The sequence below is a fragment of the Canis lupus genome, chromosome 2 (assembly GCF_011100685.1).
Source record: "Canis lupus familiaris isolate Mischka breed German Shepherd chromosome 2, alternate assembly UU_Cfam_GSD_1.0, whole genome shotgun sequence".
In the NCBI taxonomy this organism is placed as follows: Eukaryota; Metazoa; Chordata; class Mammalia; order Carnivora; family Canidae; genus Canis; species Canis lupus.
Genome location: NC_049223.1, coordinates 58,515,041 through 58,528,032, shown reverse-complemented (window position 1 = coordinate 58,528,032; position 12,992 = coordinate 58,515,041). Strand labels below are relative to the sequence as shown.

General features: G+C 55.0%; 1 protein-coding gene across 1 annotated transcript in view; it reads left to right on the top strand.

Annotated features, from left to right (window-relative positions):
• CPNE2 (copine 2) overlaps nt 1-12,992 on the top strand; it is a 45,823-nt gene that overhangs the window by 15,231 nt on the left and 17,600 nt on the right. The window contains exons 3-11 of the mRNA XM_038530985.1: nt 2,311-2,490; nt 4,162-4,236; nt 5,995-6,066; nt 6,909-6,992; nt 7,276-7,365; nt 8,367-8,465; nt 9,018-9,104; nt 10,458-10,517; nt 12,360-12,493. Coding sequence (XP_038386913.1) covers nt 2,311-2,490; nt 4,162-4,236; nt 5,995-6,066; nt 6,909-6,992; nt 7,276-7,365; nt 8,367-8,465; nt 9,018-9,104; nt 10,458-10,517; nt 12,360-12,493 — 881 coding nt within the window. The remainder of the gene's footprint in view (nt 1-2,310; nt 2,491-4,161; nt 4,237-5,994; nt 6,067-6,908; nt 6,993-7,275; nt 7,366-8,366; nt 8,466-9,017; nt 9,105-10,457; nt 10,518-12,359; nt 12,494-12,992) is intronic.

The following is a 12,992-nucleotide window of genomic DNA, read 5'->3' as shown; positions in this document are numbered from 1 at the left end:
TCACTGGATCCTAGAACTTCCAGGTTTTGCCCTTGGAGGGAGTTCGAGGATGGGACAGGGGTTATTAGAAGATTATTGCTTTTAAAATTAAATTTTAAAGGGCACCTGGCTGGCTCAGTCAATAGAACATGTGATTCTTGATCTCAGTGTAGTGAGTTCAAGCACCACATTGGGTGTGGAACCTACTTAAAAAAAATATATTTTATTTAAAATGTTTTTAGGGGCACCTGGCTGGCTCAGTCAGAGGAGCATATGGCTCTTGATCTTGGGTTTGTGTGTTCAAGCCCCCTGTGAGGTATAGAGATTATTTAAAATTTAAAAAAAACTTTAAAAAATCAATAAAATGTGTGTATATTACTACTTAAAATAATGATATTCATATTCAAGTTATTATAATTCAGAGATTTATATTATATTTTATATTGCAATATTTTAAATTACTATAATACATAAAAACCTTAGATATTAGTTTTACAAAATGCTTCCATTTTTAAAATAACTTTCCACATTTATTCCTAAGTGAAAGAACAGTCAGTGAAGAGCAAACAGAGAAATGCAGAACTCAGGCTTTGGTCCCAGAGCTGGAGCAAGACGCAGGTCTGTCGCTCCCTGCTGTGTGGCCTTGGGCAGGTGGCTGCCCCTCTCTGAGCCTGTCTCTTCATCTGTGAAATGAAGATATCCTTCCCCTGCCTACCTTGCCCCAGAGCCCCAGTACTGGGGAGGTGGACTGCTAAGGACTTCTGAGCTAGAAGACTTCAGCCTGAGGGCTGGGGAGAGATGCAGCTTGAGGAAGGATTTTGAGAAATCCAAACCGTTAACATTTTCAAGTTTTAAAAGTTACTTTGTTTTTGTTTTAAAAGGGGTCTTTGTTCATTGTAGTAAAGTAAGTCTCAAAGAAAATGTACTCTATTGTTTTTGATTACTTTCAATTATAAACAGAGCCAAATCAGATAATACATAGTTTCCATTGAGAAGCTTTGCCAAGAATGTTAAAATTTAGAAAAAACAGACCTAAAGAAAACAGAACAGTGGGACTTGTATTCAGGGAGAACCACTGTTGACAGTTTGGTATCTGGCCTTTGAGATAGTTGTATATGCGTGTAAAATTTCCAAAATATGTATCTATTTTGAATAGTTATTCAGCTAAGCCACAGTGGGCATCCGCAGTGAACATACTGTGGTTTACTAAGTTTCACAGGTGTTGGCTCCTTCTTAGGATGCCAAGGAAATGGTGCTGAGGTCATTGACCCATTATACGGAGGGGAAAAGTAGGCCCAGAATGGGTAGGGACTCCCCCATGTCACCCGTGGCAGCGCAGCCAGAAGTGGGAGGTGGAACATGGGGTCAGCCAAGGACTAAAACCAGCTTGTCTGGAGCATCCTCGTCCCCTCAGCCAAGTCTCTGGAGCCCCCACAAACCCTCAGAGAATGGTGTCCTCCCCACTACCCCTCGCCCCCATGCATGGCACCCCCCACCCCGACCTCCCCCGGACAATCTCTCTCTCACCCAGGCTGGCCACCCTCACTAAAAATAGCCCAGAGCCAAGACCTCTTTCATCCCTGCTGTTCCAGCCCTTGGAAATAGACTGGGTGGGGAGGGAAAATCAACATAGCCCAGGCCCCAAAATAGACCATCACCCAGACTCGCGGTTTGGGGCCTCAACGTAGAGAGGCCAGGAGGCGGGGTTCTTGTCCCAGCCACACCGCTGACCCACACTACAAGGCCCTGACTTTACCCAGGCCTTGGTTTCCCCAGTAGGTGGGGGATGTTGGGCTGTACAATGCCCAGATGCAAGCATCTGCCCCTATTTACCCCTCTTTATTTCCATCCTGTTTCTTAGTGGCCACATGAAATGGAGTTTGGAAAAAGAGTTCTTCCAAGATAAAAAGGATAAAAACCTCTGGTAGTCAAATCCCTTCATTCTACAAATCTGGAAACTGAGGCCTTGATGGATAAAGGGATTTACCTTCTGTCACTTACATAGGTAGAGACACGGCTCGACCTCTTCCCCTGGCACCTGGTATGGAGCCAGGGCCAAAGAGTTCAGAGTGTCAGTGCTAGTAGACCTGGGTTCAAATCTTGACACTGCCCCTCTAGCTGTCAATCTTGGGTAAATCCCTTACCCTCTCTGTGCCTCCATGTCCTCATCTGTGAGCTGGAGTCATAGCTGCCTCAGCCACCCGGGTAACTGGCCATGAGTGCCTGGCACAGAGTAGGGGTGCAACAAGTTAGCAGAATGATTTGGGGCAGACCGAGAAGGCCTGAACCGGCCACCTGACTCTGGCTCCTGTTTCCCTGCCCCTCTGCTAGTATGACAGGACAGAAACTGCTGTCAACAACCTCAACCCTGCATTCTCCAAGAAGTTCGTCCTCGATTACCACTTTGAGGAGGTGCAGAAGCTCAAGTTCGCCTTGTTTGACCAGGACAAGTCCAGCACACAGCTCGATGAGCACGATTTCCTGGGCCAGTTCTCCTGCAGCCTGGGCACGGTGAGCCTGGCCCCTCCAGGGGGACAAGGGCAAGGCAGTTCCCACCCCTGACATCACCTGCTGCTCCAAAGGACAGGGCAGTCCCTCCCTTGGAGCCAGTCTCTCCTGCTGCCTCCTGTCCCTAGCCCCATTTTCTTGGCTGGCTTCCAAGGTAGCATGGAAAATGCAGATCGCCTTGGGGGCAAGCAGGTACAAAAGTGGGTGAGTAGCCCAGTGGTTTGGGGCCAAACTCAAGAGTTCCCATCAGAAAGCACTGAACACAGTGCCAGCAGGCTGTGGCCACACGGGACTGGGGACCCCACGTAGCCAGAACTTCCGATTGTTAGAAGTAATCAGACGTGGTCTTGACTTCCTGGGGAATGAGCATCCATCTGACCAGCAACCCAGGTGCCCATGGGAGTCCGTTTTTCTGTCTGGCTTACTGGGTAAACTTGAGCAACTTCCTTTCTCTCCGTGGGCGACACTTCCCCATCCAGCCTGGTCCTTGGTGAGCGTCTGGAGTAGGGAGGTTGCAGGGCTAGGAGCCCCTCACACAAGTTCCAACCATCCTCATGGCCCTTATGGCCAAGTGCCCGCCCCCTTCGGGACCTCGGCCCAGTCCCCCAACCCCTATTTCACTCTGGCCTAATGATGACCACCTTGCCACGAGTGATGGTGGAGGAATCGTGCACGCTGAAGTGGCCCGGGCCTTCCAGAAGAAGGGATGGAACCCGCAAGGGGCAGCAGCTGTGAGGGAAGCGGGGTGTGTCCCCGGGGTTCCTACCCAGGAGTCCACGCCCGCCAGGGGTAACGGGAGAGCGCCGCGGGGTGCGCCGGCAGCCCTGACCCCCGCGCCCCGCCGCCGCCCCTCGCCTGGGGGAGGTTGCGCAGGGGGCCGGGGTGGGGGTCCCTGGGCTAGAGCCGAGGCCGGAGGAGCGGCACGTGCGCCCAACCCCAGCCCAGCCGCCTCCGCACCTGCTCTCCCCGCGCCCTTTGGCGCCCCCAGTGGCCGCACCCGTAGAACAGGCGTCGAAGGCCACGGCGCACGGAGCAGGTGGTGACCCGCCCAGTGGGCTGGGGCGGAAAGCCGAGCAGACCCGCGCAAGCACTGGCACCCCCTTCCCCCGCCCAAGAGGCCCACGGAGAGCGTGGGGATGGGGTGTACAGAGGTGGCGGAGGGCAGCTTTGCCGCGTGCTCGCTCTCCCTGGCTGGATGGCGTTGAGGCTGAGCGCTGCCCGAATGGATTCCCTATTCGGAGCATGAACATGTAATAGGAGTTCGGATTTGCTCTTCTCCATCAGGGGTCACTCCCTGCGGAGGGGGTGGGGTCTGTAGATGCCTTTAGGGGAGGCAGTGAGCGGGCCTGGCTCGCTGCAGGTGCCTCCGAAGGGGATCCTTGCCAGAGCCTTTGCTGGGGGGTACGCGGGTCGCCGGGAGTGGGGCTGCAGGGATTCGACCCCAGCTGTGAGCCCTCCAGCAAGTGTCCTGACGCCCCTGGGCGCCAGTCTCCTCGGCTGCCCAGTGCAGTAAGCCACCTTGCTGCCCCGTCCCGATGTGACAGTCACTCAGGGGGAGGTGTAGACGGTGGCCGCAGGAAGCCAGCCGCGTGCTCTGAGTGGTGCCCGTTGAGCATCTTTCCTCCCCACCAACCCTTAGCAGCGCCATTCTCTTCTCTCCCGCCCCCTACCCAGATCGTCTCCAGCAAGAAGATCACTCGGCCTCTGCTGCTGATGAATGACAAGCCTGCAGGGAAGGGCTTGATTACGGTACCAGCCCCCTCCCTGCGCTCCGCACCCCTCCGCTCTGCCCGCTGCCCTCCCCCATCAATGGGCTGCTTCCCTGGCAGATAATCACCAGCTTTGTTTGGAGTAAAAAGGCCCAACTTACAACTTAGCAACAGGTCTCTTAGCAACGGGCTCCTGGCTTTACATATGATGCATTGAGGGCCGCCAAGCTGGTAGTAGGGGGCTTGCCAGAGGCCCCTGTGGCCTCCTGCTCCCGGGGCAGAGGGGTGCCCCCACTCGTTCCGAAGGCCTCCCAGCACGCCCTCTCCTCCCGCCCGGCCTGCCCTCCCTAGGGCGGCTCGGAGAAGCGCCTTGCGGGTCTCTGTGTGCGGCTGCAGCGCGCAGTGATTCCAGCGACGCGCACTGATCCCAGCGATGCGCACTGATCCCAGCCTTACGCAGGCACTTTGCGCAGACCAGTCCTGGGTCCTCACAGTCTCCTGGAAGGGAGTGAAACCTGTTTTACACGTAAGGGACCTGGAGCCCAGAGACAAAGCACACTGGGGCAGTTAGGCTAATGAGGTTCCCTCCCGACTGTCCCCCTTCAGAGCCAGTATGACGGCTGAGGAACTGGCCAGCTGGAGGGAGGAGAGCCGAAGCTATATGTGCTCATTTATAGTCACACCCGTGCTCTGGAGCCTCCCTGCCTCCCCACTGCCTGTGGAGTTTACATTCAAGGCTCTGAGGAACCCCTCCTTGCTTTCCTTCAAGTACATACTATGGGCTCCATGCAAACTGAATTCTTAGCATCCCACTGTTCCTGCCACCTGGGATATTCTCTCCCAACCCCTCCCCCCACTTCTTGGGGTTCAGAACCTTGCCATCTATATACCTTCACTAGCCAGCTCCCCTCCATCTGGAAGCCAACCCAGCAGCAGTTCCCTCTGCACCACGCCCCCCCCCCCCCCCCCCCCCCGCCCCCAGCCTGGTACACTGTTTCCCCTAGCATTGCGGTGGTGTGGCTCCAGACCTCGGCTCCTTCTTCTGTGGAATGAGGGCAGTAATAGGATCTCCCTTGCAAGGTTGTTGAGCAAGTCTGATGGAGGAAAGGAAGGGGAGCCTAGTGTCCAACCTGGCCTGTGTGTGGTTCTGGAAGGTCCAGTAGCTTGTGGGTGAGGCTGTCCAATAGGCATGAGGTAAGAGGAACCCAGCCCACATATGTTGCTGTTGGCCTGAGGGCTTTCCCTGCCCCTCTGTGAGGAGAGTAGAGAATGAGAGAGAGAGGCCCAGAGAGGGCAAGGGTAGCCCCAGGGTCACTCAGCTGGTCCATCACTGGCTGGGATGGGCCATAAAGGCCATGGCTGAGAGGAAAGGCATGGAGGGACAGATGATAAGGCAGCAGAGGGAGCTCAGGTGACTCCTGCCCCTGCCCCGGGCTTCAGTTTCCCTAGCTACACAGTAAGGTTCCTGGAATGCCCAGTGTCTTGGCGTTTTGAGGTAGCTATGCTCCCCAGGGCTCAAGACCACCCCTCATCTGGGGTTCCTCAAATGGCTTCCCCATCATGAGCAGTGCTGATTCTCTTATTCAGATAGTTTACTTTGGTAGAAACAGAGGTTTTGAGAAGATGAGAGCCACAGGCAGGGTCGCGTGGTACTACCCCTCCTCTCCTTTCCCCTTCCCAGCCCTGGAGAGCTGACTCCTGAGTACCTGTGCTCACTCTGTCTGGCAGGATGCTGGAGGGTAGGGAGGGAGGGGGTCAGATGGGAGGTCCCGACCCTCACATTCCTCTGGCCTCACAGATTGCTGCCCAGGAGCTGTCCGATAACCAGGTCATCACCCTGAGTCTGGCGGGCAGGAAGCTGGACAAGAAGGTAAGGCAGTCGAGAAGGGGGTTCTCCATCAGGGAGCAGTATCCCTCCCCCAGCCCAGGCTCGTGGGGCCTAGTCCTGCTGCTTCTGGCCATTACCTTCATCACGCCCCATCCAGGAAGCAGTCCATAGCTCAGGCCATGCCAAATTAGGACCTCTTTACCACTGAAGTAGTGAGTTTACCATTATTTAGAGGTGTTTAAGACGTAACTGGAAACCCCCTCCTGGGGACTCCTTATTTCACTCAGTGTCAATGCTAGAATCATTATAGTAACCTACAGGGCCCCACTGGGTGTGTCCACAGTGCCCCCTCACCTCACTCCCACTACTCTTCCCACCATCATTCTGCCTCAGCCAAATCAGCCTCTTTGTTGTCGCAGGATTGCACCAAGCATCCTCCTGCCTCGGGACCTTTGCACTTGCTGTTCCCTCTGCCTGGGATGTTTTTTTCCCTGAATATTACCTGATACTTGTTTTAAAATGGATTTTTAAAGGATATCATATCCCTTCTGTGACATGCTCAGATAGTTTCAGTTTCTCAGATTCCCACGAAATAAATTAAAATCACATCCTGCTGCAGGAACTATCACCTTTTGAAGTCCTGCCCCATCTAAGTTATAATGCCTGCAGGCTCCAGGTCTCAAGGTCTCTGAGCACAGGCTTTGGTAACCCCAGGATGAGGTGGTTTCTCCTGGGGGAGCTGGTTGGCCCCAGGGGGCTGGCTTTGCTCGCAGCTCCCACTCCTGAGGCTGGATTGGGGAAGGCAGCTGGGTCCCCCCCCCCACCTCTCATCTGAATACGGCAGAGTTGTACCTTCCTCACACACATCCTCTTGCTTCCTCCAGGACCTCTTTGGAAAGTCAGACCCATTTCTGGAGTTCTATAAACCAGGAGACGATGGCAAGTGGATGCTGGTTCACAGGACTGAGGTGGGTGCACAGGGCGCTGGGAGTCTCTAAGTCCGTGGGTCTGTAGTCTGGCTACCCCCATGTGTCAGGACGGGCTGTAAGGTCACAGCCACGCAGTGAACAGGCAAAGCCATTATGGTGCCTCAAGGCGCCATCCCTCCCTGCCACGGGGATGCTCCCTTCCCTCCCAGAGGTGTGGCCGTGGGCCTCTGTACCTGCCACCCGCAAACCTGCAGGACTGGCCCAACCCCAGAGCACTGCTGCCCTGGACCTGCCCTCACCCGTGGCTCTCGCTGTGCTGCAGGTGATCAAGTACACGCTGGACCCTGTGTGGAAACCGTTCACTGTGCCATTGGTGTCCCTGTGTGATGGGGACATGGAAAAGCCCATCCAGGTGAGGGGGCTCGGGGGCCCTGCACCCCACCCTGCCAGCTCCAGCCTCCTTGCTTACCCGCGGCTTTCTGGGGACGCCTTGGCAAAGCTCTTCCTTATTAAGATGGAAAAAGCAAACCTATGTAAGGGGAGAGGTGGGGACCTGGGCTCTCGTCTCACATGTCTGACCCCCTGAGCCATCTGGGCAGCTGTCTCCGTGAGCCCTTCTCTGAAACAGGAACAGAATGACTACCCGGTTCTTCCCAGAGGGCTGGGGTGCTGCCACCGAGGAGAGCGAGTATGCAAGCACCTTGGAAGCAACCAAGTGTCACTGTGATGAGGACATTGGTTACTGGTCTCTACAAACCCTCAGTCCTCCGGGACCGTGTCTGATGCAGATAGGGGAGAGGAGATCAGTGAGGCCGGGGCAGAGATCCCTGAATGGGGTAGTAGGAAACCCGAATTCCAGTTCTGGTCTCCTACTGCTGCTGTGAGACTTTGGGCAAGTGCTTCCCTCTTGAGCCTTAGTTTACCCATCAGTGGAATGGGTATGGTTAATTCTTGCCTTCTTCCAAGAAGTGGCAGCTCAGTTAGAGGGCATGGAAAGCTGGGATTTTTTTGTGCCTATCTCAAGGAAGGTAACAATGTAGGGAAATGAAAGGCATGTCCAGAGTTGCCCTGTGGAACATCCCTAGGGAAGGCCCCTGGCCATGGCCCACGAAGGCAAGTGGGCCACAGCCCCAAACAGATGAGGAGCTGAGTGACAGGTGTGTGGGGAGTCAAGCTTCCTGCTCCAGAGTGTACAGCCTCCATTGCTGGGGTGTCCCTTTTCCCAGCAATCAGGGAAGGCTTCCTGCAGGAGGCAGTTCAGGAGCTAACAGCATCATCCCAGCAAGGCAGATGCTGGGGATCAGGGGGAGGCACCAGCAAAAGGAAGATGTGGGATTTGCTCAGGCAACTGTGAGGGTCTGAGAGCACCTCCTTGGGAGCTACCCTGAGGTGACCTCACTGGACCCACCCCAGGTCATGTGTTACGACTATGACAATGACGGGGGCCATGACTTCATCGGCGAGTTCCAGACTTCGGTGTCGCAGATGTGTGAGGCTCGTGATGGCGTCCCGGTGAGATGGGCCCCGTGCGTGTGACCCTGAAAGCTCAGCAGGGGACGAGTGGGGGACACAGGCTTAGGATTGGGCAGACTGGGGCCCAGATCCCACCTCTCTGGCTCTGTGGCCCTAATTAAGCAAGACTTCCGATTCCTCTGAGCCTATTTCCCCATCTGCCCAGTGGGGCAGAGGAAGAGAGTGGGAGTCACATGAGATGATACTGGGGAAGGGCCTAGCACATGGTGAGCGCTCAAGAGCTGTCCATTTAACTCAGCTCAAGAAGCCGGGCCCTGGGTGATGGTTCCGGGTATAGGAGTGGACATGATGTAGACGAGTCATCGTCTGGGGTGGGGGGCAGATGCAGGTCCTCCTACGTCAGGCAAGCACAGCTTGGTGTGAGCTTGAAGTCATAGGAACCTTTTCTGGGTGTGGACATCCAGGAAGGCTTCCTGGAAGAGGCATGCTGCCCTCCAGTCAGCACTATGGAGGGGATCCTGGGGTCCAGGGGAGGGTCGGCCCCCATGGAAGGCCCGGATGAGCTTCTCTTTCTCTTCTCATGTTGTCCAGCTGGAGTTTGAGTGCATCAACCCCAAGAAGCAAAGGAAGAAGAAGAACTATAAAAACTCAGGCATCATTATCCTGTGCTCCTGCAAGGTGAGCCAGCAGGGTAGGCCCAGGCAGGGGCCTGGTTGGGGGTCACGCAGGGAGCTGTCACCACCAAAGGGATGGACAGAGCACTGGGTTTGGAGCCAGCAAGGCCTGGGTTCAAATCCTGGTTCTGCCATGTCCTGGCTTTGGGATCTTCTGAGCTTGACCTCTCTGGGCCTCGGTCTCCTCATCTGTAGAATGGGGATGTTCACAAGGTAACCATGTGGCAGGTTCATCTCATATCATATTCCTGGGATGTAAGGAGCTCTGGGAAGGCACAAGATGACCTTCCAGGGCCTCTCCTCGGGGAAAGGAACCTGCTTCCCATGCTGGCAGCTTGCCCGTCACATGTCCGGCACCCCTGGGGGCAGACGGACGCCCAGCAGGGGCCCCGCAACATCACTGAGGTGACTCCCGTGGTACAGCTGGGGCCTCTGAGTCCCGGAAAGGGAGTGAAGGTCACACGAGCAGTGGCCAGGGCCGCCCTGGGTATCTGGCAGCCCGTCATCTGCTGGAATCGGGCAGGATGTTAAGGCAACGAGAGCCCTGGCCGCGGGGCCTGAAGGTACCCAGTGAGTCCTGGCACCCTCCCTGTGCCTCTGCGTCCTGGTCTGGAGGCCCTGCTGTCTGGCAGGGCTTCTGTGACTGCTCGTTTATAGTGTGGGACAGCGCAGAAGTGCTGGGTGAAAGCTAAGCCGTCAGGTGGCAGCATCTTAGTGTGCAGTCCTTGAAAGTTTCTGGAACTTCTGTCATAGTCCCCTGCAGGATTTTTGCCACCTGCCTCACTTATTCCTTTTTTGTGATCAGCCCTTCTTTCCCCCATCCTTGGTTTTTTTCTCTTAGGTACGTTTATTTTGAAAGGAACCCCCCTTATAACTCCACCAAACTGGAAGGCCAGTACCCTTGGCCCAAAGGAGCAGAGACCATCACAACAAACGCGGGGTTTTAGCAGCTTTATTAATGTATAGCGGAAGCCCTTGAGCTGGCCGCCTCTGCTCGGAGTGCAGGGCCAGGGCTGGAGCGGGCCTAGGGACTGAACAGCAACACTGAGACTGTCTCTGCCATGTCATTGGTGGATACAACTGACACCAGGCCCTGGGACCTGCTGGGAGACAGTGCATGCACGCGCGTGTGCGTGTGTGAGACCCACTGGACTGTTGCTCTGAGTGCTTTGTTACAGAGAGAGTGGGGCTTGGTCATAATCAGACTGGGGCTTCCCTTGGCCTCCTTGACTCGACTAAGGTTTCAGGGCCCAGAGCAATCAGTTCCCGAGAGGTCATTCCTGGGGACTGTGGGCAGGTAGAGGGCCAGCCATCCGGCGCAGGGCAGGCACCCACCGACTCCGCTGACTCCTTCCAGATAAACCGGGACTACTCCTTCCTTGACTACATCCTGGGAGGTTGCCAGCTCATGTTCACGGTAAGGCTCTCCCCGCCACCCTGCCATCCACCCCGGCAAGGATCCTCCCTAGGGGCCCGGGCCACTACTGCAGTACAAGGGGTTCGGGACCAACTTCGGGAAGGGCTCCTCTGTGTCTGGCCCAGGGGAGAGGGCACAGGGTGCTGAGCCTAGTCGGGGCGTGGCTGCCTGCCCCCAGCAGATTGCTGGCTACAGCTCTGCAGAAAGCCAGATTCCCCCCTGCTGGTCAGACGGCCCTCCTGTCTCCTCTGCTGCCATCCTGTTTGCTCACTCAGTTCCATCCACAAGGGTGCTCACTGTCCCTCCAGGATTCCAAGCTCCTTTGCATCTGCTTTGTCTGGAATGCACCTTCTGGAAACTTCTCATGGCTGCTGCCCTGCCATCCTTCGGGCCATGGCATAAAGGTCTCCTCAGGGAGACCTCCCCTGGTGCTTTCCTGTTTCTCCTTATCACTTCTCCTACTTTGCGATCTTCAGGACACTTGCCACTCTGAAATTATTTAAATATCTTTCTCTTGTCCCTGTTTGTCTTCTGGGTGCAGAAGACTATGAGTGCCCCAAGTGTGAGGACTTGTTTCTGTGCCAACCTCAGCCAAACACTCAGTGCCTGGCACATAGTGGGTGTTCAATAAATGAATTGTCCCTCTGCCTGTGGCCTGGAGTATGTGCCCCACAGACTTGTCCCATTCATCTGGTCTTATGCGTCCTCACCTAAAGGGGACCTCCGGCCCGGGGGGAAAACCTGCTGGGGTCCCATGCTCTGCCTACCTCCCTGCCTTGCCTCACCACTCTCTGCCACGACCTCTAGATCCCATGGGACTGGAGGTCCTCTGTAGGACTATATGGAGTCAGGAGACTGGCCTTGTTGATGTCTAACCCCACTGGTCATCATGACCCCCTCACTCTGAGAGACTGAGCTCTCCTATTCCTTGTGTGTATGCATATTCAACAATGGATACTGAGCGCCTCCTCTGTGCCAGACTCACCCCACGAAGACCAGTTTCCAAGGTGGTCATCTCTCTCCCTAGATCCCTGAGAGACAGCAGGATCTCCCCTGTGGAGCACCTTCTCTGGTGCTCTGTGCATCACCCTAGACCTGGCTCCGGGGGCCTGTGTCTTGCCTACAGTGAGCACCCACTCTGGGCAGATAGGCATGGCCTACCAGGCAGCCCCAGATCCCAGGGCCTTTTGGGGATCTGAGGGATAATAGGGAAGTGGCTTGGGGTGGGGTAAGGTGTCTGGAAAGGATTCATTGGAGCAGTGACATCTGAATTGGGCCTGAATGATAGAGGAGAATTAGGGAGAAAAGATTGCCTGGCTCTTTAGGTAGAGGCAACCTCATGACAAAGACCTAGAAATTGGGGATCCCTGGGTGGCTCAGCAGTTTGGCACCTGCCTCCAGCCCAGGATTGAGTCCCACATCAGGCTTCCTGCATAGAGCCTGCTTCTCCTCTGTCTGTGTCTCTGCCTCTCTCTCTCTCTGTGTCTCTCATGAATAAATAAATAAAATCTTAAAAAAAAAAAAAAAGACCTAGAAATTGAGACAGATGAGTGTGTAGGTTTGACAACAAGGGGGACAAAGAAATTTGGGACTGCAAGGTGACTTTGTATCACATCTGGGCAATAGATTTTATGCTCAGGCAGTAGGGAGCCACAGATGGCATTAGAGGCAAAGGAGTGACACAATCAGTTTCCAGGTTTCAGAACATCTTATGGAAGCGTGGGTTGACATGGGGAGATGAGTGGCTTCCCATGTCCCATCAGTCTCTTTGTTCCCTGAGGAGGAGATCGGGAGCTGGAGTCTCTGGCCAACTGGGTGGCCTTTTTTCCCCCCACTCTACAGGTTGGGATAGACTTCACAGCCTCCAATGGGAATCCCCTCGACCCTTCCTCTTTGCACTATATCAACCCTATGGGCACCAACGAATATCTGTCGGCCATCTGGGCTGTCGGGCAGATCATTCAGGACTATGACAGGTAAGCTTGGGGAGGGACTCGAGAGGTCAGTTCCAGCTCCATCCAACTGGGAAGCTCACCTTGTCAGAGTTGAAAGAAGGGTCCCAAAGATTCTCAAACTGGGAATGGCCAACACATGGTATACATACCTTATTGCCCATTCCAACACCTGTGGCAGGCATTGCTAGTCAACTGCTGACCTCTTCCCTACCGAACCCTGGATCCACACTGGAATCCTTCTCCACGATACACCAAGTAGCCAGTAAGAAAAGGAATCAAGATAGAAAATGAAACTTGTTTACCTTTGTTGCAGCTTTCCCTTTTAGAGCTGGAAAAATGTAGGTGTGGGATGGAGGTAGAGAATGTATCCAAAGTCACACAGATCAGGGGCCTAGTACCCAGCCATTCTGATTCCTGGGCCCAACACCTAGTGACCTAATAGTCTCACTCCTGCTGGGATTTTGGAAGGAGCAGCCAGCAGGTGTGGGCCCTCTTCCCATGACCATGCTTCCTGGAGATC